The sequence below is a fragment of the Girardinichthys multiradiatus genome, chromosome 14 (assembly GCF_021462225.1).
Source record: "Girardinichthys multiradiatus isolate DD_20200921_A chromosome 14, DD_fGirMul_XY1, whole genome shotgun sequence".
Taxonomy (NCBI): domain Eukaryota; kingdom Metazoa; phylum Chordata; class Actinopteri; order Cyprinodontiformes; family Goodeidae; genus Girardinichthys; species Girardinichthys multiradiatus.
In genome coordinates, this window is record NC_061807.1 from 31,990,414 (window position 1) to 32,018,291 (window position 27,878).

The following is a 27,878-nucleotide window of genomic DNA, read 5'->3' on the forward strand; positions in this document are numbered from 1 at the left end:
ACAGAAACATAATATTCCTGACTGTCACTATTCTGCAGGATATATATGGATTTGCCACCTCGCCAAGAAAATACCAAATCAAAATGTTCCGGGACATGATTGTCTGCATGCTTGTATTTTCATGGGGAATGTTACCTGCTGATACAGTAGAAGGCCACCAGACGACACAAGTCCGGGAAGCTGAGTGCTGAGCTCTCCAAGGCGAATGCTGTTCACAGAACGGAAAGACACTAACTGACAGTTTTGAAAGACTAGCTCATTTTCGGAGCAACTGTCAAAAATAATATGAAGCATGCATCACATGTCCTGCATTAACAGAGGGAAAATCATGCAGGACTGCTCACTTTACAGATTCGTTGGACTACTGTTCTCAGGATATCTTAATCTGCCCAGCTGACTCACTAAACTCTTTAATGTATTTCTTTTGTTCTTCTTGCAGTTTACAAAATGTCCAACATACTGTAAACTTGAGAGTTACTCAAAATTGCAGAACTGTGTCCTGAAATCTTTAGCCTCATGAGGCTAACGAAATCTCTCTGCATTGGGATTGCCTCCAGTGATGACATATTTTACTTTCCCATCACACTGCCTCCACCAAAAACTATTTGACATTGGCAGAAAGGATTTGGCAAGTTGATTTTTTTCTGCCATTTAAAGCAGGAGTCCAAAAATCTTGTTCTGAAGAGCTCATGTCCTGCAACTTTTTGATTGGTCCTTACTTTATGCCTGGTTTTCACGGCAGGATTTTTACACCAATTTTTGACCTGACCTCCCCCTCCAACATGCATGCCCCGATCATCGTGATAATCTTATCATGATTATTTAGTCTGCTCGGAACGACGTCCGGACCGCTCCGACCTCGAATCAGAGATATTCAACATGTTGGATTGTCTTGGCCGATGTCCTACCATGTGGGGTGTTCCCAGAGGACAAATGAGCATGCAGTCTGTTGAATGTGACGTGTAGCCAGAAATCGAGGTGCAGAAACATGGAGGGGAATTATTCCATAGAACTAGAGTTCGAGATTTAATGGAACAGGCTTTTTAGTATGGTATGGGATTTATTGCCATAAAGCCACATTAAAGGAAAAACCTGACCGACACAAATTTGCATAATTGTTTATGTGTTTATACTGTTTTATTTTTTATTGCATAAAATTGTTTCCCATAGTTACAGAAAATGATCTCTGATGAATTATAGATGTGAATCATGCCCAGGCAGATGGGAAGCAAATTGTTCCAAGGAGGGCTGAAAGAAAAGTTTGATAGAATATTCTACATAACAAAAGCTAGAATCAAATACTTTCATGCGTGTATGTCTCCGGCATATTGATGTTGTTTTAGAGTTTTGTACTACTACCATAACTGACTTATGCAAATGACTTATTGCTCGAGGAGCCTTAATCATCTTGACTACTTTTTTCAACCATTATTAAACACAACAGAACATACATTCACTGCAGTATTTACCTGCATAATGGTTGTTTTGCACCATAAACAGATGCACAAATAAGAAACAATCTTTTGAAAAAATACACCCAATCAAAACAAATGATCAAAAAACAAGTTTTAAACTGCTCATTTTCTATCTTCCTGCAGCAAATAGCTGTGCTACAGTGCTAACACTCGGTTGTACGTAAGCAGAAAGAGCTATTTTTTTTCTATCACTGTTCTCCTCTGTATGACTATTCGAGCTAATAATCACAAAGTCAAATTTTTTTTCTAAATGATACAGACTGAATTGTTTTAGATATTACTGTGCTGAGGGACTTCAGTTAACTACCTTGTCCAAAAATACATACATTCAACTTTAACTTTCATAGCCAACCTAAAAGACCATTTTTAAAATAAACTTTGTATTCTCACTCTCTTAACCAACTGAAAGTTAGCCTGTTAATGCATCGTTGTAACTATGTATGGACATCACAGGCCTGTTTAATACTCACTGGAGTCCTCCTCACAGATGAAGCACTCCTTAACAGAGGAGGCACTCCTGTCGGCTGTCACCCTCAAGCACAGCACCTTCCTCTGGCTGGAGCTGCACTTACGCACCAAAAAAGTCTGGAAGCACCAACAACCATTAAAATGGCAAGTTTAAAAATGCTTTAGTATAGTTTTCATGCATTTTGACACATAAGCCGCAAGCAGAAATGTTTTATAACAGCTGAGGTTTGTGCTGCAGTTTACTGCTAGATTTTTGCTTTCAACACAATTTTTTTCCAATGGCATTGCCAACATTTTTTATTTTAATATGCTGGGTTAAGTCAGGAAAATAACTCTGAACCTGCACTGACTACTAAAATTAATGGTGGCCACCAAGTTTCTTTTATCAGGAACAACATCTTGCAGTTATTGTTGATAATAATAATATCCAGTATGACATCTATCATTATATAAATTGCTACCGAGAATGATAAGTTTTAAAGGTGAATATCTACCCCAATAGGCTCTCTGAGCAGGATGTACAGGGCTTGGTCTTGGTTGAGTGACAGTTGCAGCCACACGGGATGAGTGACCAGCAGCCGATCCAGGACACTGAAGATGCGCTGTGAGCCTGCCTGGGTGCTGTCCACCTCCTGCATCTACAAGGCAAAATCAGACAAACCCAAAACTCTGTTCTTAATTTGGGCAAAAGAAGGTTTATATATGAAATAATACAAACCTTACTGTCATAAGAAATGGAGGCATTTGTCTGGATGTCCTTTTCCTTTTATTTAGAAACTGTTTTCAAATTTTTCAAAACCTGAAAAGTGTGCCATGCATTTATGATCAGCCTCCATTACTCTGATACCCTTAAATAAGATCCAGTGAAACCAGTTATTCTGAAAACTAGATTTGCACCTTGCAATAATATTAAACCAGTTGTGTCATGGAAAAAAGCTACACAAACCCATTTTTATATAAATCAAACATGTCTACAGTTATTGTTAATAAAAAAAAAGGTTTTGATTCTGAAATTACTATTACTCTTACTACTCATTAATAGTGCTATTATCCAAGATTTAGTTTGTGTAACTAATTGTTAAGAATACAAGAGCAGAGGGAAAAGCCTCCTTTCTAGAAAGTATATGACAGCATCTGAATGAACCAAAATACTACAAGCACAATATCCTTTGTACAGATGAGACCAGTGTAGAGATGTTTAGCCATAATAAGCAGCAAAAAACACTGAATATCAGCACAAACATCTGATTCCAGTTGTCAAGCATGGTGGTGGAGAGGGTGATGATTTGTATTATTCTAGCAGCCACGGGACACAGGACACTGTGACTACACATAGTGGACCATGACCCTTTACTCAATACCAGACTATTCTTGTATAGGATGTAAGAACATCTGTCTGACAGCTGAAGATTGGACCAAACTATGATCCCAATAACAGCAGGAACACAACAACACAATCACGTTTATGCAATAGCCTAGTTAAAATCCAGACTTCAACGTGACCAACCTTAATAAAACCATGGATAGCGAATGCCTGCAATCGTCAGTGAACTGAAGTCATGCGGTAAAGTAGAGTTGACCAACATTCATCCACAAAAGATGTGAGAGACTGATAAAGTCATGCAAAAAACCACTACTTCAGGTCATTGCTGCTAAACGTGCTTCAACACACAGGGGACTGTGCTCTCACCATTCCTTTTCTATTCTGTACACCTCAGATTTCCAGTATAAGACAGAGTCTTGTCTCTCGCAGAAATACTCGGATGATTCTGCAGTTGTGGGGTGGATCAGAGATGGTGTAGAAACAATAATCTCATCTTGAACATGAATAAAATCAAGGAGATGATTGTAGATTTTAAGAGAAGGCTCAAAGGCTCAACAAGCTAATAAAGAAGGCTGGCTCTGTTCTGGGGACTCATCTGGAACCTCTGGAGATGCAAAGAAGGATTTTTCATAAAATGAAGAACATTATGGAGAATCCTGAGCATCTTCTTCACGAGATTGTCCTACAACAACAGTGTCTTCAGTCAGAGGCTTCTTCAGATCTGCTGAAAGACGGAGCGCTACAGGAGATCCTTCCTGCCCACAACCATCAGCATCTACAACGGCTCTTTGAGGAAACCTGCATAATATGAGCTATAACAACATTACAACAACAAGCTGACAAATATGGGAATGTGCTTATCCATTTTGGCTTCATTTTTGTTATATAAATATTGATATGTTGAAATCTGTTTTCAAACAATGAAATATATGATTTATCACCAGTTAATTTTTATTATGATCCCGGGACAGAATTTCATTTGGGGGGCCCACTTCACGTTAAAAGCCTTATGGCTAGGACCCTTCACAAGTGACTTCTGTTGTCAACATGAAAAGTGTTGCCTTTTATACTCCAGCTTCAGGTTTACAACTCTTGTTAGAGTTCTCATTTTGAACAGATGAAGTTGTCTCAGAGAACCATGTCTAGAGTCTAGAGATGCCACATTCCTCATGTACTACTCTAATTACACAGTTTGATATTATACGTGTTACTTTTTTGTGGTTATACTGAACCGTACCAAAGCCTTTAAAAAAGGACATTCTCAAATAAACTGAAAGTTGTAAACAAATGGGGAAATTAGAGAAGTTCTTTCGGCGCCTCATTTCTGTTATGAAACGCCATAAATGGAAGACGGCGGACAAAATTTAACGTTTCATTCAAAAGTAACCATGAAAAAACGGGGTTGTATGTGAAGATCTGCTGACAGTTCTGGTTACAGTTACAGGCCGGCTCTTTATATCCTAAAACATAAAACTGTAAAACAGTGTGAAGATTTTTTTTGCCACCACTGCATTTGTGACCAGCAGCCAGCTTATCTAGTCTGTAGTCATCATTCTTCTCAGAGTGTGTGCATCTGTGTAGCATTGTGACTTTAAATCTACCAGGGCTAGGAATAATTTTAATGTTTTACTTGCTGTTTCAGTTTTGCCACTGTGTGTTGTGAACTTGGAAAATGGCATTTGTGGTGAGGTTCTTAACTTTTTTTGCACATTGTCGTATCAGTTAGATAAAAATTATTACCCTCTGTCTCAAAGTGTTTTTTTTTTTTCTAACTTGTCTTCTGCAGAAATTTATGTCAGACTGCAAAATATTTAACGCTGCTTTGCAACCTTCTGTTTGCTCCTTGCTCTGCCAAAACGTTGTGCCAGGAGCTGCACACCTCTCCTACGTCTGTCTGTCTTCATTGTAACAGGAAATGCCATTATAAGATGCTCGTGCTGGACAAACGTACCTATTCATGTTCCTAAAATGAAGCAAGATCACTTTAAACCATACGTCAGTTTGCTTATTTTTGGCTCTTTAACGTTAGCACTCAGTCATAGCTTTACTTTTTCCTTCTAAGATTGGCTTGATGCTGGATGTCACAGTGCGTGGGCTGTCTGCAAACTCTTGCGAGTGTAGCAGCAGATGGATGCTATGGCAACCTGGGCCTACACATCCTACCAGGCATTCCCACTCAGTGAAACACCCTTTCTCTAACAAGTTGGAGGTGCATGCACCCACATGAACAGCCAAACACACACAAACACACAACTTTATACACACATCGACCCACTTTGCCAAAGGGTGACAGGTTTTTCCGAGTGCATAGATGTTTTATTAGCAAATCAGAGATGAAATGCAGCAACCTGCCTCTGGCATTAGATAAAGCACCATGAATATTATCTCTGTTCAATATTCCATTTGTTTTTTTTCCCCACATAACATTTTTCATAAGCTCTTTGGCCCCTTTACATGACTCTCCCCTTCTCCAGGGGAATCTGGTTATTTTTGCAGAGCCACTTACAGCTGTTGGAAAACACCACCCTGAAGGTTGGAAACCAAGTACATCAGATACCATTAAAATAACAGCACTGGTGTTGTGTAACAATTACAGATTTGTGCTGACTGCGGTGAGAGTAAAGCAGAAATAAAATAAACCAGCAGGAACATTTTAATTTAAAGGATCAATGGAGAGTGAAACAGTACCCCCTAAGGAGCAGTTTATCAGCAATAACTCAGAACTGAAGGTCTGCTGGACTCTAAGAAAGCTTAAAGGATGTCTTTTTTTTGCAACAGTCAGACTTGTTAATAACCAGATAAAAACGCTCTCATGGAGTCACATATACAGTTGAAACTAAACTTTAGCATAAACTGTATAAATGTACACACAACCTTTTATTCTTCACTGTGTGACATTAAATTAGACTCTATCTCTATTTGCTACATCCCAGAAGATTTTCTTCTCAAAATTTCCAGGGGCTTTGTTAGAGGTTAAATTACAACATCTGAGGTCAATTGATTTACATCTAAGGATGTACATGACGAGATACACGTTAAACACACTCCTTCCTTGTGTGACATCATGGAAAAATCAAAAGAAGTCAGTTAAGATAACGGGAAGGGAATTATGGACCTCCAAAAGTCTGGTTCGTTCTTGGGTAAAGTTTTTAGCTGCCTGAAGGTGACACGTTTATCGGCTCAAACACTTATATGCAAATATAAACAGCACAAGAAGTCACCACACCGTTCAGAATTGAAACTGGTTCTGTATCCCAGAGATTAACATCTTTTGATGCAAAATGTGTTTATCAAGATTTTAAGAACAAAAGCATAAAACCCTGTAAAGATTCTAACTAGCCCTAAACCTAACCCTAAACTAGTTAGAAAATGTCATGATCCACAGTGAAAAGAGTCTTATACCAACATGACCTGAGAGAAGACAGCTATTACCCCAAAAACAATCTAAATAGCCTGGTTACAGTTTTCAAATGGAGACAGGAACAAAACCCTTCATGATTGGAAACATGTCTTGTGATTTGATGAAACAAAAATTTCAATGTGGCCATAATGAACATTGCTACATTTGGAGGAAGACAAGGGAATTAACTGAGAGGACATTGGTGGCAGCATCATGTTATGGAGGTGTTTCACTGCAGAAAGGACTTCTATATTATTGTATATGTATGTTGGGCTTGCTGATTAAGAAGGCCAGCTAGAATTGAGATTACTTAATTTGTTGTGACTAAGCTTCATGATATTTGAAACCTCAAAGGCAGAAACCATTTAAGACTGACAAGTCAAACTTCACTGAAAGCCTCCTCAGCATTCAGTCAAGTTTTACAGAGCTGGTATTTGAGTGTGCTGGTGTGCAGGTGTGCTGAAGCAGAGACACATCTGTAAGCTGCAGGACACCAGACCTTGATGACTAGTTTGACATATGGGATTAAGACATAGCATCTTTAGCCCAAGCAAGAGAGAAAAGTGAATTTGTTTTGCTTTGGATGATTTCCTCTCCTGTAACATGCAGAGAACTTGCTTTAAATTATAATTTTAAGCTAATTTTAAGCTAATTTTGATATTTTACTTTAAAGTTCAACCTATGCCCATGTACACTGATAAGATGGCAGTCAAGTCCACAATTTGCGTCAGCTTGTGGTTTCTGCCCACATTCATCATGATCTTTGGGACTTTGTTATTTGTGTTCTGAGTTCATTGTGGATTTATCACTCTTTGGCATTTGATATAGTTTATTCCTGGGTTGATGTCAAGGTGGTTAAGCTTTTAATGCATATTTTTTCTGCGTTTTAGCAAGGGTTTTATTGTTTGTAGCATAGGTTTAGTTGCATGATTTTTCTGTTTATTGCCTCGCCCCAATTGCAAAAAATGGCCCACACTTTTCCAGAATGAATAACCAATCAGGAAGAAGCTGTAGGTTTTAAAGAGGAATGGTTCAAAGCAAAGGGGAGAGAATCCATACCCTGATAAGCAAAGGAGGACTACCAGCAGAAGAGAAGCACAGAACCAATACTAGGCCCAGCACCAGAAGAGAGCCAGAAGGATGCATTGGAAGAAATCCAGCAGGGAGATTGGGGGCAGCAGCACAGAAGGGCAACACGAGCAGCAGCAGCAGTGGCACCGTGATCTCTACAGGGGGAAGCAAAAGACCTCAGACAGAGAGAAGACTCTAGGGCTCTGAGAATGACAAGTCTATGGCTGTTCCCCATCCAGTTATTTAGTAAGAATGACTGGTGCACTGTTTTCCAGGTGATTCCCACCTTGCCCAGTGCTGTTGAAGTGCATGAAGGCTGTGAGGCCTCTCAATGTCTTTGACAGTTTCCCTTCTCAACTGGATCAAGCAAAGCTGGACTCCTAGGTTTCGAAGGATTTAAAATCTTGGTTTTAGTTATTTGATATTTCTTAGGAGGGTTTTAGTTTCTTTCTTATCTTTTTACAGCTTTTTCTTTCTGGGTTTAGAGATTTTCTAATTTATTTTAAGAAGCTTTTGGACAAATTTTTACCCAATCTTGATTTTGGGTGCCAGAACTGTCACACCTTCTGATGGGTACCACTTATATTTCTGTATTTGTATTTAAATGCAAACCTCTCCCTTCTGGGCTACTTTGAGAAGACTGCTAACAATAAAGTTTGTATGATGTGTGTGGAGATTATCTGACTGCATTTGCATCATTAACAATAATTTTGTGTTAACCTGCACATTTTTGTACTTCAGTTGAAGTGTGTGCAGTGTAACAGTATTGGTCTAACACCTTATCATTGCTTAGGGATTAGAGAGCCATGTACGAGAATACACACACTTAAAACAAAGGAGACACCAGCCAGAGTATGAGATTTTCCTGTTTGAAATTATTTGACTCATAGCATATATGAGTATAATTGTGTCATTTGAATTGTTTGTGCTTTATATTCATTCGTTTTACAGGTTCCAGGAAGCAGGTGCTGGATGAGGCTGTGGTCAGTCTGGTCCTAAAAGATTCGCTGCCCTTTACAGCAGTGGAAGATGAGAGGTTCAGTGAGCTCATCCATTTGATGGATCCCACCTGTTCTCCCTACTAGAAAGGTTTATGTGTATACAACAAGATCAAATATGCTTATAGGAAAATGTTGCAGTAATATAAATGAATAACCGAACCATTCCTGTTAGGCATTAAAGAAGACAGTGGAAGATAAATAAAACAAAACCAAGGAAAAGGCCAAAGAGGACATGCAGATGGTAGCTGCTGTCTGCCTGACAGCAGATATGTGAACGTCAGTGACAATGGAGGTACACCTGACCATAACCTGCCACTTCAATGATGCTGATGACAAACTGGGGACTGTTGCTTGGAGTGGAGCATTTCTTTTCAAGTCACACATCTGAGAATCTGGCAAGGGTAGTGCAAGTTCACATGGAAGAGAGGGAAATCACTAATAAGGTGAACCACCTAGTGACCGATTATGCACCAATTATGATTCCATGTGCTAAGGCCTTTAAAGATCAGGCAGTCTGCCTTTATTGCTCATGGACTGAGTTTAGTAGTCTGAAAATCATTTAACCAAATCCCTGCCCTCTGTGACAAAGGCCAAATGAATAGCTACATATTTCTGCTCAAGCACCACAGATAGAGAGACCAGATGGGATCCAAATACAGATGGGAAGATGACCACAAAAGCTTGTAACTGATGTGGACACACGTTAAATTGGAACGTCTGTTTCAGCTCAAAGAACCTGTGGCAGCAGACGTCACAACATTTAGAACTGATATAAACTCATTGACATGTCAGGAGAATCAAATAATTGAGTGAGTTTTACCAGGCAACTGTAGAGCTCTCAGAAGAGAAAGGTATGAATCTCAAATGTTACACCCTTGATGAACATGCTGCACCTGCAGTACTCTCCAAGTCTGCAAATATCAGTAAAGACTTTGCAAGACTTCTCACTGACAACCTTTTGAGGCGTGTAAGAACATGTGGCATATTGCACCCAGATGCCATTGTGGACTTGGAGCAGTACCTGGCTGAAATCAACTTGAGACATGAGGATCCAATGGAGTACTGTCATATCCCCACTTGTACCGCATGCCACTGAGGTTTTCTATGCCCACCAGCATCATCAGTGCCTTTTAAAACAGTGTTTTCATGGCTTGGGAGGCCATCAGCCAATTAATTAACACTTTCTTATCAGAAACAAGTTAAAAAATAGTCCTGTTCTAAATAAAAAAAATTAACCCCCAAATACCAACTTATATTTTAACTATTAGCGTTAATGTTTATTTTGAGACAATAACATGCCTGGCGTAGTGAACATGACACGACTTTGCAGACATTACTCTTCAAATTAAACACAAAGCATACTGTGTCCGCCCCCACAAGCACTGCACTCCCAAGACACTTCAACACTAAATATCTTTAAAAAATCAGTTCATGACATGAAAAACACAACCACTAATGACAGTCAATAAATCAGCAGGATTACTTTGGGTCCAAATCATTTTAAGAGCTAAAAAGAGATTGTACAGTTAAAGCTCAATAGACATGATTGTTACTGGATACAAGTTTGACAGAACCTTTACTGTTACTATACTGTATGCACTGCTATGTTCTGATGTTTTCTGAAGTATGATGTAAGTGACGAGGTTGTCACAGTTTCAATGCAGCAGATGTCACTAGTGAGCATTGAATGGTGGTTTGAGTAATGAACCCTTGGGCAAAGCAAAGGGCTGGAAGGCCTCAATGCTTCATGAAGCTTCATTTGGCCTTCACTAGATCAGGGAGAACATATGGGAGATACATTTTGGTAAATTCAGAGAGAGTAAGACTAGCATAAAACCAGGTAATCACTAGGAGATCACATAGGTTGATACTCAGGGATTGAATGACTGGAAGCGAGCTCCTCTTAAGCTAACAGCTGATGAGCTTAAGAGGAGCAGTGGAGTTAGAGTTGAAGATGCCATCCTACACCTGCTTCAACAAACCCACTGACAAAGCCAGCAGCAACTGAGAGGATCATGTTCTTTGATTTCTCCAGTGCATTTAACACAATTCAACCTGATTTTGTCTGCAGAAACTGCAGAAGACTCAGGTGGAGGCCTCAACAATCTCCTGCATCAAAGACTACCTGACAAACAGACCGCAGTTTGTAAGACTGAAGGGTTGTGTGCAGTGGTGTGTACAGACATTTTGGGGGGCAGGTGCTCAAGTGGAAAAAAAGGGCACCTTGTGCGGCACATGGAGCTGTCGGTTGCCTTTGTAGTGTGAGATTTATTACAGGCACAACATGAACATAATTTATATGTATTACTAAGTGCCCCCAAAACAAACTGTCCTGTGGGTTGAAGGGAAATGACCACCCTGGAAAAAAAAACCCAAAAGAAGAATGCATTTGACAAAATTCTTAAGATTAATAAGGCAACAAAATTATCATAGACTGATTTAAAGTTAGATTACTGATTCACAACCTGAACTTCCTGAGTCAAATTTGAAACTTACGTTATCCTTCATTTTTTTTCTTCTTACACACTGAGCACAGCGTGTTTGTCTTGACTATATCATTCTGTACTTTTATCACACAATGTCTTCTGCACCAAATAACCTTATGTTGTAGCAAAGCAGGTTACTCTGCCAAATTTACCAGGTAGGTCACACTAAATGAGTTATCTTCAGAAATGTGAGTAACCAGTGACCATTCTACAGCGTAAATCAACTATACCCAGAAAATGAGTTATAAAATTTTTATAGTCAAAATGAAACCAACATCAGAGAATATGATCATAAGAAGAATCATCTATACTTCTGCATGTAGCCAGTGTGATATATGACAGAAATTATTCTTAGAGAATTAAAATGAATGAGATTACAAGTCCTGAGAACTGATAAGATGTCTGCTATTTAGAAAATAAAATATTCTGATCACATCATCATTTTTACACACACAGAAGTAGAAAATAACTTAGCCTACATGCCCCACATTTACTGAACTTTATTAAAGGTATTTTAGTAGTGTATGAATTGTAATGGTAACCAGCTCATTTGGCCGTATTTGGAATTAAAAAATACATGAGTCAAACAGAAGTCATCCTGGACCATAATAGCAAATGTAATACCGACATCTATGAGATAGATTAGAATTTATTTATTTCTTCTAATTTAATCTAACAGTTAAATCGTAGACATTCTCCTGGCGCCTGGTGGCGGCCATAGAAGACATAGCAGGTAAAGGTATGCCATTCATTGGCCTGTTCTGTTTAGATAAAATGGAGGCAAGTGAAGTTTAAACTTTTTTATCTGAAGTTTAGGAAGCAAGTATATTCGTTTTGTTTGTTTCCTGGATGGTTAGCCGGCCTGTCGGCAGGGCAGGGCTCTGTCTGACGGCGGAGGGGAGGAGAGAAGAGGTAAGCTGGACCAGCGCACGTCCACCTCTCCGCTCTGCACGCGGCCCGTCTCCGTTGAGAGACACACGAGGCGGGGCATGTATGTGTGTTGGCGAAGGGGGGGATTTCAAAACGTGGGGCACTTTGTATTATAGGCCTTTAAATTCAGAAATTTTACCTTGGGCCCCACACTATACACTGTAAAAAAAAGATTTCAGGAGGGCACTTTTTTCTCCAAAGGATAAAAGGGCAGGTGCTCTATCACCACCTAGCGTCTATCTGTGCACGTCCCTGGTTGTGTGTCTCACCACGTAGTTAGCAGCACAGGAGCACCACAGGGGTCTGTACTCTCACCATTCCTCTTCACTCTGTACACCTCAGACTTCCAGTACAAGACAGACTCCTGTCATCTGCAGAAATACTCGGATGGTTCTAGAGTCATGGGGTGGATCAGAGATTGACAAGCTGAGTTCAGGGACCTGGTGGACCGCTTTGTGTGGAAACAATCATCTCATCTTGAACGTGAATAAAATAAAGGAGATGATAGTAAATTTTAAAAGAAACAGGAATAGGTCAAACACTATCTCCATCATGGGAGAAGAAGTAGAGGTGGTGGAGGGGTATGAATACCTCGGTGTTCACCTGGACAACAGACTGGAGTGGAGATGCAACTATAAATCCGTCTATAATGACATTTAATTTCCCTTTGGGATTAATAAAGTATATTTGAATTGAACTGTAAAGCAGGTGTGCAGAAGCACAACGCCAAGTCCTGCCCTCCAGGAAAACCTGCAGCTCAAAGGGATAAACACCACACAAACACAATGCCTCCCAGATCCCTAACAAAAATAGTGATAATGTAAATTCTCAGAGGCATAAAAAGAGGTACATCAGTGGACAGAGGTGGTCGGAATGGCTACTAAATACACCTTGTTATGTATAAGGAGAAGTTAGACCATTCCTGTCATCTTAGTCTTCTTCTTTCCTTTTGTTGTTCACATGTGAGCTATACTGCACAATACTGTCCCCATGATTACCACCGGGCAAGCTCCCTGATAATCTACTAAAATAAGCACAAAATGAACACAGAAGATATACAGAAGAAGTGTGGTCAAGATTGTGAATAAATGGGCCTTATGTCGTTTAGATCCTGTTTTGTTCATGCGTTTATCCTGTTCTTCTATCCGTGATTTTCTAGGTTTTTTTGTATATTTGTTCTGTCTTTTCAGTTCTTTTAGTAAAGTTTTAGTTATTTTCACTATTGCCTCATCTGCAATTGAGTCATTCACAAACATTAGATGTATCAGAACACTTTCCTAAACACAATAACTGGCTTTAACTACTTTTAATTTTCTCAACAGAAACTTACAGTAGGAGTAGATTTAATAATTAATGGTAACAACATTAGGCACTTTTACTTTGACTAATCACAATTTTTTTAGATAATTTTCTTTCAATGAGATGTTTTAGTTGTATTTAGACCCAAAATGAAGTCACACAAATGCCAAAGTAAGTTCGAAATGTCCGACACAAAATCTAAAAAATAAATTCCTTACTGAATTCTCTCTGAAGGAAAAGCTGAGACAATAAAGCTCACAGGAGAGGAGCTGCAAACAGGCAAGAGTTGGATTAAAATTTAGCAAATGAAGTACTCTGAACACCCCTCCTTAAACCGCCACCTTAACGTGGTGGAGTGGTTTGAGTGCTCGAATGATCCTAGAGGCTATGTTGTCTGGGGCTTAAATGCCCCTGGTAGGGTCTCCCATGGCAAACAGGATCTAGGTGACGGGTCAGACAAAGAGCGGTTCAAGACACCTTCATGAGGACTACTAACTCGAGGCACGTGACGTCGCCCGGTACGGCGGAGCCGGGGTCCCACCCTGGAGCCAGGCCTGGGGTCGGGATTCGTCGGAGAGCGCCTGGTGACCGGGTTGCTCCTCGCAGGACCCGGCCGGGCCAAGCCCGAACGAGAGACACGAGGCCATCCCCCAGTGGGCCCAGGGGGAACCGTGAGGGACCGGTGCAAAGAGGATTGGGCGGCGGATGAAGGTGGAGACCTCGGTGGCCCAATCCCCAGATGCTTAGGCTGGCTCTAGGGACGTGGAATGTCACCTCGCTGGGGGGAAGGAGCCTGAGCTTGTGCGGGAGGTCGAGAGATATCGACTAGAAATAGTCGGGCTCGCCTCCACGCATATCATCTCCTCGAGAGGGGCTGGACTCTCTTCTACTCTGGAGTGGCCCACAGGGAGAGGTGGCCGGCTGGTGTGGGTTTGCTTGTTGCCACCATGTTGGAGACATAGAGTCCGAGTGGACCATGTTCTCTGCATCTATTGTTGATGCTGCTGCCCATAGCTGTGGACATAAGGTCTGCGGTGCCTATTGCGGCGGCAATCCCCGAACCCGGTGGTGGACACCGGCAGTAAGGGATGTGTCAAGCTGAAGAAGGAGTCCTATCGGCTATGGTTGGCTTGTGGGACTCCTGAGGCGGCTGACGGGTATCATGAGGCCAAGCGTGCTGCTCGGTGAGGCCATGGAGAAGGACTACCGGTTGGCCTCGAAGTGATTCTGGCAAACTGTCCGGCCCCTCAGGAGGGGGAAGCAGTGCTTCGCCAACACTGTTTACATTTGGGGTGGGAGGCTGCTGACCTTGACTGAGGACATTGTCGGGCGGTGGAAGGAGTACTTCGAGGATCTCCTCAATCCTGCCATCACGCATTCAATGATGGAAACAGAGTCTGGGGCCTCGGGGTTAGACTCTTTCATCACCCAGGCTGAAGTCACCGAGGTGGTTAAAAAGCTCCGCGGTGGCAAGGTTTCAGGGGTGGATGATATCTGCCCTGAGTTCCTGAAGTCTCTGGATGTTGTGGGGCTGTCATGGTTGACACGCCTCTTCAACATTGCGTGACGGTTGGGGACAGTGCCTCTGGACTGGCAGACTGGGTTGGTGGTCCCCCTTCATAAGAAGGCTGACTGGAGGGTGTGTTCCAACTACAAGGGGATCACACTCATCAGCCTCCCTGGTAAGACCTATGCCAGGGTATTGGAGAGGAGAGTCCGGCCGATCGTCGAACCTTGGCTTCAGGAGGAGCAGTGTGGTTTTCATCCCGGCCGTGGAACACTGGACCAGCTCTATACCCTCTACAAGGTACTCAAGGGTTCATGGGAGTTTGCCCAACTGGTCCACATGTGTTTTGTGGACCTGGAGAAGGCATACGACTGTGTCCCTCGTGATGCCCTGTGGGGTTGCATCAGGAGTATGGAATCGGGGGCCCTTTATTAGGGGCCATCCGGTCTCTGTACAAGCGGAGCAGGAGTTTGGTCCGCATTGCTAAGTCGGACCGGTTCCCAGTGAATATTGGACTCCGGCGGGGCTGCCCTTTGTCACTGGTCATGTTTATAACTTTCATAGACAGGATTTCTAGGTGCAGCTAAGGGGCGGAGGGAGTATGGTTTGGGGACCAGCGGATTTGGTCTCTTCTTTATGCAGATGACGTGGTCCTACTGGCCCCCTCTAGCCAAGACCTACAGCATGTGCTGGGGCGGTTCACAGCCGAGTGTGAAGCGGCTGGGATGAAGATCAGCTCCTCCAAGTCCGAGGCATGGTTCTCGACTGGAAAAGGGTGGCTTGTCCTCTTTAGGTTGGAGGGGAATTCCTGCCGCAAGTGGAGGAGTTTAAGTATCTCGAGGTCTTGTTCATGACTGAGGGAAGAACGGAGCGGGAGATCGACAGATGGATCGGTGCGGCTGCCGCAGTAATGGGGGCGCTGTGCCAGTCCATTGTGGTGACAAGAGAGGCGAAAAGCGAAGCGCTCGATTTACCGGTCGATTTACGTTCCTACCCTCACCTATGGCCATGAACTTTGGGTCATGACCGAAATAACGAGATCCCGGATACAAGCGGCTGAAATGAGATTCCTCCGTAGGGTGGCCGGGCACTCCCTTAGAGATAGGGAGAGGAGCTCGGCCATTTGGGAGGGGCTCGGAGTAGAGCCGCTGCTCCTCCACATCGAGAGGAGCCAGTTGAGGTGGCTTGGGCATCTATACTGGATGCCTCCTGGACACCTTCCTCGGGAGGTGTTCCAGGCACGTCCCACCAGGAGGAGGCCCAGGGAACGGCCTAGGACACGCTGGAGGGACAATGTTTGTCGGCTCTCCTGGGAATGCCTTGGGAGCTGGAGGAGGTGTAGGGAGAGGGATGTCTGGGTGTCTCTGCTGAGTCTGCTGCCCCCGCAACCCGGTCCCAGATAAAGCGGAAGACAACGAGTACGAGTTTGAGTACGGAGTATTCTGAACAAACAAAACAAAGAACAGAGTTTGAGGAATTTGGAACAGAAACATAAACATGCTGAATATTTTTATGCCTATTAAGAAAATGCCAAAATTTATTTACTCTCCCCTGCGCCTTCGGGTTGGGGAGAGGTCTCTGACTATCATTTCAGCCTACGGGCCGAGTGGTAGTGCAGAGTACCCTGCCTTCTTGGCGTCCCTGTCGGGGGTGCTGGATAGTGCCCCTCCCGGGGACTCCATTATTCTGCTGGGGGACTTCAACGCCCACGTGGGGAATGACAGTGACACCTGGAGAGGCGTGATCGGGAGGAATGGCCTCCCCGAGCTGAATCCGAGTGGTGTTTTGTTATTGGACTTCTGTGCTAGTCACGGATTGTCCATAACGAACACCATGTTCAAACATAAGGGTGTCCATCAGTGCACTTGGCACCAGGACACCCTAGGCAGGAGGTTGATGATCGACTTTGTTGTCGCATCATCAGACCTTCGGCCGCATGTTTTGGATACTCGGGTGAAGAGAGGGGCTGAGCTGTCCACTGATCATCACCTGGTGGTGAGTTGGATCCGATGGAGGAGGAGAAAGCCGGACAGACTCGGCAGGCCCAAGCGCATAGTGAGGGTCTGCTGGGAACGCCTGGCGGAGCCCTCGGCCAGGGATGTATTCAACTCCCACCTCAGGGAGAGCTTCGACCAGATCCCGGGGGATGTTGGAGACATAGAGTCCGAGTGGACCATGTTCTCTGCATCTATTGTCGATGCTGCTGCCCATAGCTGCGGCCGTAAGGTCTGCAGTGCCTGTCGTGGCGGCAATCCCAGAACCCGGTGGTGGACACCGGCAGTAAGGGATGCAGTTAAGCTGAAGAAGGAGTCCTATCGGCTGTGGTTGGCTTGTGGGACTCCTGAGGCGGCTGACGGGTACCGTGAGGCCAAGCGTGCTGCGGCCCGGGCTGTGGCAGAGGCAAAAACTCGGGCCTGGGAAGAGTTCGGTGAGGCCATGGAGAAGGACTACCGGTTGGCCTCGAAGCGATTCTGGCAAACCGTCCGGCGCCTCAGGAGGGGGAAGCAGTGCTTTGCCAACACTGTTTATAGTGGGGGCGGGAGACTGCTGACCTCGACTGAGGACATTATCGGACGGTGGAAGGAGTACTTCAAGGATCTCCTCAATCCTGCCATCACGCATTCCGTGGTGGAAACAGAGGCTGGGGACTTGGGGTTGGACTCTTTCATCACCCAGGCTAAAGTCACCGAGGTGGTTAAAAAGCTCCACGGTGGCAAGGCTTCGGGGGTGGATGAGATCCGCCCTGAGTACCTCAAGTGTCTGGATGTTGTAGGGCTGTCATGGTTGACACGCCTCTTCAACATTGCGTGGCGGTCGGGGACAGTGCCTCTGGACTGGCAGACTGGGGTGGTGGTCCCCCTTCATAAGAAGGGGGACCGGAGGGTGTGTTCCAACTACAGGGGGATCACACTCCTCAGCCTCCCTGGTAAGGCCTACGCCAGGGTATTGGAGAGGAGAGTCCGACCGATAGTCGAACCTCGGCTTCAGGAGGAACAGTGTGGTTTTCGTCCCAGCCGTGGAACACTGGACCAGCTCTATACCCTCTACAGGGTGCTCGAGGGTTCATGGGAGTTTGCCCAACCGGTTCACATGTGTTTTGTGGACCTGGAGAAGGCATTCGACTGTGTCCCTCATGATGCCCTGTGGGGGGTGCTCCAGGAGTATGGAATCGGGGGCCCTTTATTAGGGGCCATCCGGTCCCTGTACGAGCGGAGCAGGAATTTGGTCCGCATTGCCGGCACTAAGTCGGACCTGTTCCCAGTGCATGTTGGACTCCGACAGGGCTGCCCTTTGTTGCCGGTCCTGTTCATAACTTTTATGGACAGGATTTCTAGACGCAGCCAAGGGCCGGAGGGGGTCTGGTTTGGGGACCAGTGGATTTCGTCTCTTCTTTTTGCGGATGACGTGGTCCTGCTGGCCCCCTCTAGCCAAGACCTACAGCATGCGCTGTGGCGGTTCGCAGCCGAGTGTGAAGCGGCTGGGATGAGGATCAGCTCCTCCAAGTCCGAGGCCATGGTACTCGACCGGAAAATGGTGGCTTGTCCTCTTCAGGTTGGAGGGGAGTTCCTGCCTCAAGTGGAGGAGCTTAAGTATCTCGGGGTCTTGTTCACGAGTGAGGGAAGAATGGAGCGGGAGATCGACAGACGGATCGGTGCAGCTGCCACAGTAATGGGGGCGCTGTGCCGGTCCATTGTGGTGAAGAGAGAGCTGAGCCGAAAAGCAAAGCTCTCAATTTACTGGTCGGTCTACGTTCCTACCCTCACCTATGGCCATGAACTTTGGGTCATGACCGAAAGAACGAGATCACGGATACAAGCGGCTGAAATGAGCTTCCTCCGTTGGGTGGCCGGGCACTCCCTTAGAGATAGGGTGAGGAGCTCGGCCATCTGGGAGGAGTTCGGAGTAGAGCCGCTGCTCCTCCACATTGAGAGGAGCCAGTTGAGGTGGCTCGGGCATCTATACCGGATTCCTCCTGGACGCCTTCCTCGGGAGGTGTTCCAGGCACGTCCCACCGGGAGGAGGCCCAGGGGACGGCCCAGGACACGCTGGAGGGACTATGTCTCTCGGCTGGCCTGGGAACGCCTTGGGCTCCCCCTGGAGGAGCTGGAGGAGGTGTCTGGAGAGAGGGACGTCTGGGCGTCTCTGCTGAGTCTGCTGCCCCCGCGACCCGGTCCTGGATAAGCGGAAGACGACGAACGAACGAACGAAGAAAATGCCAAAATTTATTTACTATACTCAAATATTTGTTTCTGTTAAATGTTAATCTAAGAACTCAATGGCGCTGGTATAACAATAGTGTCGAGTCAAACTGCCATCTTTAACTAAAAAATCCATACAATGTTAAATTGACTGGGTGTACTTTACAAAACATGGTCTTTGTATAAATGTCGATGTAATTCTGAGTGGGCACCTCCGGAGCCAACCACAATGCAACCACATCTGCATTCTGATAACCCAACCGCAAACACAACCACAAAAGGCCACAGGACTCACAAAAGGAGCGAAAGAAACAAAGCAGGGGGCAAGACCCAAGTGTTTTACTAGCCATTTCCACGCCTTACATAAAGTGCAGCGCTGCCCACACGCACACACTAAAAGACTTATGCAATTCCCTCTGAGAAAGAGAGAAGCAGTAATGGAGAAACAAGAGACAAAAGATAATAAAGATGAGAAAAAAGACAGCTGTAAAAACTGAAGGTTGATAAGGAAATCCCACTTTCAACAAGCCTGCAGCACCACACTTCAAAGTGATAGACTGCAAATATAAAAAGCTGAGAGATACATACACAATAAATCTAACAAAGTGTTTTTAGTCCCTGAGGGCAAGCAGCAGCAGCAGGGTAGAACTGCATGAGAACAGCTGATGCTGCTAGATGCACTAAGCACTTTACAAGATGTACATAAAAAGGCAAAAGATCTGTCTGAGCAGGGATTGAAGGACAGTAGTTCTGACCAAGTGAAATAAACATTTGTGACCCTTTGCATTAGTTACAAAAGTTCAAGATTCAAAACAGAATGATTTACTGATATTTACTCCAAATCAATTTTAAAATAATCTTTTTAATTAAATGTTGATGGAATAAAAAAACCTAATTAAAGGGATGCTATGTGGTGTATTGTTAACAATATCACCTTTAGTGGGATTTTCTCCCAAAGGTTAATCAATCAACAAACAGAAAAGAAATAGTGGAACAAATGCAGAGAAATATGCAGTTAACAGAAGTTATGTTTGACAGACTGAATAAATACAATTGTGTTAAACATGATCAGGGGACACTAAAGGTTGGCAAAATCCTGATAAAACTCAAAAGGTCAGCATTTTATGATTGCTTTTCAGAACATCAATGGTCTCCACTGAACTCAGACCTGCTGAAAGGCTGTTCCTTAACTGAGGCCTGTGATGAGAAAACCACTGTGCTTATTTCGGTCCAACTTTGGGGAATTATCAAAAGACCTTATTTAGTCATTTTTTTATTTGCCAGGACATTTTATATAAAAGGACATTTACTTGTTTACATTTGAAGTACCTTGGCAAACAGATGTTAAAAAAACACAAACCAACAAAATAAAAATCCATGCAGCTCTACACGCAGAGTGTTAACCCCACATCAAACTTCCCACATTAACAACCAACCACCATACACACGCAGAAGACCTGAGGCATCTGGATGGCCTACAGTTGTCAGTAGTTTTGAGTACATCACTGTTTATATCATTTTTCTAAGTTCCAGACTGGGAACCTGTCCATGGCTATGGAAAATAGAGCGATGATGAGATCTTGTGGTATTTAAATGCCAAAGCATTATCCAGTAACTGTCAGCATGTGACTTTGTCTGGTAAAGTAAATGTAAGCTATTATCAGGAGTCTTCAGTGTTTGCAGGAAGATGCTGCATATCTTCTATAAGTCTGTTGTGGAGATTATGATCTCTTCTGTCATCATCTGCTGGGGAAGCAGCATCAGAGCCAGGGACTTAAAAAAGCTCAACAAGCTGATAAAGAAGGCTGGCTCTGTTCTGGGGACTCCTCTGGAACCTCTGGAGATCATTGTTCAAAGAAGGATTCTTCATAAAATTAAGAATATTATGGAGAACCCTGAGCATCCTCTTCATGAGACTGTTGTACAACAACAGAGTGTCTTCAGTCAGAGGCTTCTTCAGATCTGCTGCAAGACAGAGCGCTACTTTCCCTTTGGGATTAACAAAGTATTTTTGAATTAAATTTGAAAACTGATTGTGTCTATATATCTGCATAACCATGTTAAACATGCTTCCATAATACATGTAGCTGTAAACAATCCGTCCTGTGCTCATCAGAAACACCATTAAGGAGGAGGCGCGAAAGGTGCAAGTTGAAATGGAGCTGCAATAGCAGGAAAGAGTAGTTTAGTGCTTGTTCTGTGCTCTAAGCTGCACCTGGCTCACAGCTATGTTATCCTATAGTTCATAACTACTTCATTCAGTATTGATATTCATCTAATAATCTACTAACCACAATATTTATCTTCAACCTATTCCTATTAGGTTTGTAGCCATAAAGAACAGAGATTGTGAATGTGCTGTAAATACCACCACTGTGATAGCTTCTCTAGGAGAATTCAGACTATAAGCATGCATCAGTAAAAAAATATTTATTAAAATTATAAAGAAGTACAAAAACTTAAAGCCACATCTTCAGATAATCCGTCCTTTAAATTAGAATAAATAATGACACATCTATTCACATTGTCTAGGTGGCTGGTCCATCAGCTGCTCAGTCAGCTCAGTCTTGTTGCTGCTCATAGATATATAACCGCACCGCCTCATGAGTCCTGTGAACAGTGTTAGCATTCTCCTCATTACTCCTTGTGTTTCTCAGCATACATCTATGTTGCTGGCTGTAAACCTCCTTCTTGCTACCTTTTTCTCAGGAAGCCATTATGCTGCTATGAACCATTGAGCTGTGTTCCCCTCTCTAGGCTGTCCCCTACTGGCAACCTTAGGCGAGTGTTCGGCTTTTTATGTATCTGTATCATGTTTTTGTTCCTTTTCTTAAACCAACGTACTAACATTTCAACAAGTGTCAAAATTTTATTCGAAGGTACTAAATATACCCAGAACATTGAAAAGAGTTGCATAGTGGTGAGATCAGGCCTTTATACAAAATGTGAGGTAATCTTAACCAAAAAAGTCACTTACTAAAAACATCTTGAGTGAAATCATAGTGGCAGACTATATCTTTTAACAATTAGATGCATTCATTGAAAGTATGTAAAGATCTCACCGAAATATCTTTTTGTTGTATGCATATAGGGCACATTTAGAAAAATGTTCCATGAAAGAGCATTACCTGGAAAGCTGTAGTGAAACACATGATGGATTCGGTTTGGAATTAAAGACAAAGTTTGCAGAGCTACAGATCACGTTTACCAACTTGACCAAAATCCCTGTAAAAAGAAAGTAATCTTGCAGAACACAAGGCAGCATTACCACACTGAAAAACAGTGCAGATAACGGTTACTTAAGAAAGATGTCTTTGATTATGCTGTCCAAGGAATTGATTGACGGATGGAGAAACTCAACTAAACCTTTTGGAGCTGAAATATTGGAAGGAAATCTTATATTAAATGCCGGGTAGAAGTACTGACCCACAAGCTGTCTCAGTAAGTGATGAAGCACTGATGTAACGAGTCAAACACTGAACAAAAGACACATTATAACCAGATCTGAAAAAAAAAAAAAACCACAACAGGTGCTGTGAATATCTCTGTTTTCCAATTGTATTTAGAGTTTAGGGAGAACATCTTTGATTCTGAAGCCAGCCTTTAACCATCAGATATCACAATGATAAGATAGAAGCAAAATTTGATCGGCCTGAACTTATGAAGAAGCGACAGCATTTATGGTTCAAGGTGGGCATTAAGGTAACAGAGCATAGTGATGGTCAGGTGTGGAAATAAAAACAGAGGTCATGAAAATATGTTTTATCAGTGTAGTAAGTTGCATGCATAAATGGAACAGAAGTCAACATTAAACCAGGGATAAAAAGCTATCTCTGGTATTATACTGTATTCAATTGTATCAAATTGTCTTTACCATAGGTCCACCAAAATTAGTGTAAATCTTTGTTTTCCCAAGCCAAACAGCAGAATTAGAAATGTTTGTGTAATTTTTATCATCAGCTTGATTTGCAGATGATTGCCAAGTACTAATTCAGCTTAGAGTTGGAGACGGCTTCAAAATATTGCAGCATACCTTCTGTATTTCTGCTGTTAAACGCAGGTGATTTTGTAAATTTATAACAGTTTTCAGAATTATGCATTCTGCAAATGCATGGATCTCTAGTCCATGCATTTGTTACTTCAAGGCTGGACTATTGTAATTCTTTATTATCAGTATGTCCACAAAATGCAGTTAAAATCCTTCAGCTGATTCAAAAAGCTGCACCAAGAGTTCTGATGAAAATTAAAAAGAGACATCATATTTCTCCTATTTTAGCTTCCCTTCATTGGCTCCCTGTTAAATCCAGAATAGAATTTAAAATTCTCCTCCTCACATATAAAGCCCTTAATGATCTAGCTCCATCATACATCAGAGATCTGATTGTTCCATATGTTCCTAACAGAGCACTTCGTTCTCAGACTGCAGGTTTACTGGTGGTTCCTAGAGTCTCTAGAAGTAGAATGGGAGGCAGATCCTTTAGTTATCAGGCTCCTCTCCTGTGGAACCAGCTCCCAGTTTTAGTCCGTGAGGCAGACACCCTGTCTACTTTTAAGGCTAGGCTTAAAACTTTCCTTTTTGATAAAGCTTATAGTTAGAGTGGCTTAGGTTATCCTGAGCTATCTCTGTAGTTATGCTGCTATAGGCTTAGACTGCTGGAGGACATAATGACCACTTTCACCCTCTTCACTACATTCTCACACTACTCTCCAATTTTGCATTATTTGCTGTTATTTCAGCTTTTAACTTTGTTCTCTCTTTTCTCTTCCTAGAAGCTACACCTGGCCTGACTCTGTGTCTATCTGTGACACCTTTCTGGAGAGGAGAATAGTCCGAGCTTCTGCTGGTGACAACTTAATGCTCACCCTCTACCAATCATCCACAGAGCCCTGTCTTTCAGTGTTGAACCCTTTCTCTCTCCTAGATATAGCAATTGACTGAGCTTTTACTGTGACTAACTCTATGTGCTCTCTTTCAGACTCTAACCTTGAAAACTGGCTCAGAGTTTATCTGTTCTTTCTTTCTAGATGAAATGACTAAAGGAGTTACGTCCATTAACATTTACTTTTCCTTCCCATAGAAAGTACTTGTTTGTGTGCTTCTTTGTTCTCTTTGTGTCTCTGCTCTGTTCTCTCAAACCCCCAGTCGGTCGTGGCAGATGGCCGCTCACACTGAGCCTGGTTCTGCTGGAGGTTTCTTCATGTTAAAAGGGAGTTTTTCCTCTCCACTGTCGCTACATGCATGCTCAGTATGAGGGATTGCTGCAAAGTCAACGCCAGTGACTGTCCACTGACTCTACATGCTCATCCATCTGACTCAAAGCAATCTACTGGGTTTCCTTAGATAGAAAAACTTTTTATCCAATTTGAATAAATAACTAAATCTGACTGCACTGTTTAATGGTTAGGATCAATTGGAATATATGAACCTGACTGTTGTGAAGTACCTTGAGACGACATGTGTTGTGAATTGGCGCTATATAAATAAAACTGAATTGAATTGAATTGAATTATAGGCCCGGGAATAAGAATGTGTCCAACTTTCCAAAATATTACACCAGACTAAACTTTTCTTATTTTAGGTCACAATAGTTTCCAGAAATTTTGGCCCCTTCCTCGTGACGGAGCTAGTGTTGCTCAGATTTGTAGGCTGTCTGGCACTGTTGAATAAGAGTCCAGCTTGTAGGTATTTTACTGGACAAAAACACCTTTACAGCTCAGCCCAGAAAATGTCTTTGCCACATCAGGGCTTTATGATGGCCAATGCAAAACACTGTCTTTGTTGTCTACTAATGCACATTGTAGGTTGGGGAGATCCATTTGTGCCAAGCTTTAACTTCTTCAGATTTTGCTTCTGTATTTCCACAAAATGTTCTATGCCGTTTATACTGTCTGTATGGATGAAGGTGTGTCGTTCAATTATCTGGAAATTGCACCCAAAGATGAACTTGTGGAGGTCCACAATTCCCTTCCCGATATTTTGTGTGTTTTCTTTGGATTTTCCACAACATCACACAAGGAACCAGTGCGTCGCTTTTAAACTACATCCACAGGTTTTCCTCCATCAAGTCAAATGTTGTGAATTAGCCTATCTGTAGCTTAAAAAGCCATGGAATCATTAACTGGTGTTGCCTAAGTTGTGTAAATGCTTAGTGGGCGAATCATAGTGCACATAAACTTTTGAATTTAAAGAAAGTAATAAAATGTACCTTAACAAAGTCTCTCATTGTTTTGGGACATCAAATAGAAATGATCTCAGGTAATCACAACTGAGCTAAAACAGGAAAGGTTTAGTCGGATTTAATATCAGACAATGAAAACTAGAAGGCTTCATCAGCAAATCTGTGTGAACAAATGTACATACTGAAAAAATAAAATAGATTTAAAATCTGTGCCCAACTTCCTAAACTAAAGGGACAGATTTTCTCTCTAGTTTTATTTCTCCACCTGTCACTCCTGGGCTCCATGTGAAGACATGCTTTCTTCTGTGCAAAAAAAAAAAAAAATCAGCTTCTTTTGGGAAAATTGTGTAGGATGAAAAAGTTTCTGACAGCATGCAGCTGCTCTGTGAAAGCTTTCGCCTCATGTAGATAGACATCATGGTGTCTTTATTCGCAGGATGCAGTGGTCTGCCTCTTGAAGAGTTATTTCTCAGGACACACAGGAATGACCTCCACAGTCTGAAGCTTGTATGCTCTACAGGTGCATCTCTTTCTCCCACAGCCCAAAACCATGCATGTTAAATTAGCTGGAAATTCTAAACTGTCCTTAAGTTTGAGTTTCTGTGTGCATGGTTGTTTGTCTCATCTGTTTATGTGTGTTTATGTTTTGAGTTCTCGCCATATTAGTTCATTCGTTTTTCATTTCCCACCCCTTCTTCGGCATTTAGGCTCCTGGTTTTTCATTTCCTTTTTTAAACACTAATATTCCCTCGTTATACTGGTGTTATTCTGTGGTGTGGTGTTAATCTTCATGTCTAATGTTTTAGAAGTGTGCCTGATCTAACACAACTGATTCAAATGGCTAGATTATCTACTCAGCATGCCTTTAAGAGGCCTGGTAATTAACAATTCATTTGTCTTGAATCAGAGAAATAAATATAACATCCTGGCCTCTGCCCCTTAAGGACTGACTTAGGACACCAATGAGCTACAAAAAGCAAAAGGGCAAAAAGACATAATATTCGGTAACAAAAACACTAGAAAACTACCACTAAATTTAGCAAGTGTATGTCTATGTTGTTCCTTTGGTTGATGTATCAAAATCAAAATAACAAATAAATGCTATAATTAATATTATTATAATTACAACTGTTAAGATCTTGTTTGGCAGACCAGAACTGCTTTGTGTCACTTAGTAATAATAATTCTAACCAAAAATGATTCCATGTCCGGTTCCTCAAGGTTCCAATCTTGGGCCACTTTTATTTAACATCTAGCTCAGTTTATGGAATACTACAACATCTCTTACAATATCTATGTTGAAGACATCTATTTAGGATCCACCCCAGTCATATGTAAAACAAAACCTGAACTGCATACATTAAAAAAGAGACTTGTAAAGAGCTCTAAATCCCATAATGCATAGCATTAATCCATTGGCATGATATACTTTCAGGTAGGAGGGATTTCCACACAGCTGGAGAGTCCCAACGACATCACAGAAGTATCAAAGCCTACAGAGGGCAGCATCCTTCCTCTTTCCGCAGGTCTCCAGTGGCATAAGGGGAACACGCATGTGAACATCTTGAGGTTTTTGGTCCATTAAAAGATTCTGCACCTTCAAAGAAAAAGCTGTAAGGTCGCTGCCGGTTTATACGGCGATACTGATAGGCCAAAAACTGAGGTTTGCTGTGTGCTGTCCCAGCCCTGTAGAACCTAAGCATAGATTCTCCAAGAAGAGTGGGCTGTCTCTGATAACATAGACAAAGCTGTTTTTCTCCCTCCCTGAAGAAGACGGCATTGAAACCATTACTCTGTGCACTGAATGAGCGACCGAGAGCAAAGCCATGCTTAACTTAGCCAGCCACAATGAAATATGATTTATTTAATTGGGTTTTGCTTTTTCTGTGGTGCTTAACTATATGAATGCTAAAAGGCCACTGAGCTTGATTCTATAAACTCCTTTTGGTTGTGCTTTAAAGTTGTGACAAACTTTATTTAAAGCCACAGAAAAATGGGTGAATTTCTTCCGTAGGTTAGATTTTTTAACCTATATTATAGTTATAAGTAAAATGCTGATCACATTACACCAGTCCTTAAATCACTGCACTGGCTTGCCGTTGGTAGGCTAGATTTTAAAATGAATGAATATATTTTTGTCACTGTAACAAGAACTGTTTTATTGCTTTCATTTTAATATCATAGTAAGTAGGGAAACAAACATCCAGCGACTTTTTATTCAGAAACAGACTTGAGTATCCCCATTGATGAACCCTGGGTAAACACAGCAAATGTTTTTAAAGAAAGTTATTGTTTTTGTTGCTAGGAATAGACTAAAAGCATTTTCTAGACCAACATTGTAGAAAGCATTCAACCCAAAAACCTACTCAGTTTGTACACTTTCTCTTATTAAGGCAAACACCTTAAACATTTTTTCGGACCTACAATAATTTGTTCCTTTTTTACTTTATTTCTATAAAATATTTACTTTATTGCTAAGCAGATAAAAAGAAGATAATTCACAATAAAATAATTATGTCTTTTTAGGTGGAAAAAATTG

At 42.3% G+C, this 27,878-nt stretch overlaps 1 protein-coding gene and 1 long non-coding RNA gene across 4 annotated transcripts in view; one reads left to right on the top strand and one right to left on the bottom strand.

The window, feature by feature from the left end:
* rin1b (Ras and Rab interactor 1b) overlaps nucleotides 1–27,878 on the bottom strand; it is an 84,206-nt gene that overhangs the window by 24,781 nt on the left and 31,547 nt on the right. The window contains exons 2-4 of the mRNA XM_047385172.1: nucleotides 2,438–2,581; nucleotides 1,946–2,060; nucleotides 136–208 (exon numbers count right to left, since the gene is read on the bottom strand). Coding sequence (XP_047241128.1) covers nucleotides 136–208; nucleotides 1,946–2,060; nucleotides 2,438–2,581 — 332 coding nt within the window. The remainder of the gene's footprint in view (nucleotides 1–135; nucleotides 209–1,945; nucleotides 2,061–2,437; nucleotides 2,582–27,878) is intronic.
* On the top strand, nucleotides 4,136–10,118 carry LOC124880217. Of its 3 annotated transcripts, XR_007041267.1 has the most exons (5): nucleotides 4,136–4,951; nucleotides 5,054–5,214; nucleotides 5,330–5,476; nucleotides 8,690–8,827; nucleotides 8,912–10,117. It is a non-coding gene; the product is annotated as an uncharacterized LOC124880217 (long non-coding RNA). The 3 variants fall into 3 exon arrangements; XR_007041266.1 differs by having other exon boundaries at nucleotides 5,054–5,476; nucleotides 8,912–10,118; XR_007041268.1 differs by lacking the exons at nucleotides 4,136–4,951; nucleotides 5,054–5,214; nucleotides 5,330–5,476 and adding an exon at nucleotides 5,506–8,590 and having other exon boundaries at nucleotides 8,912–10,113.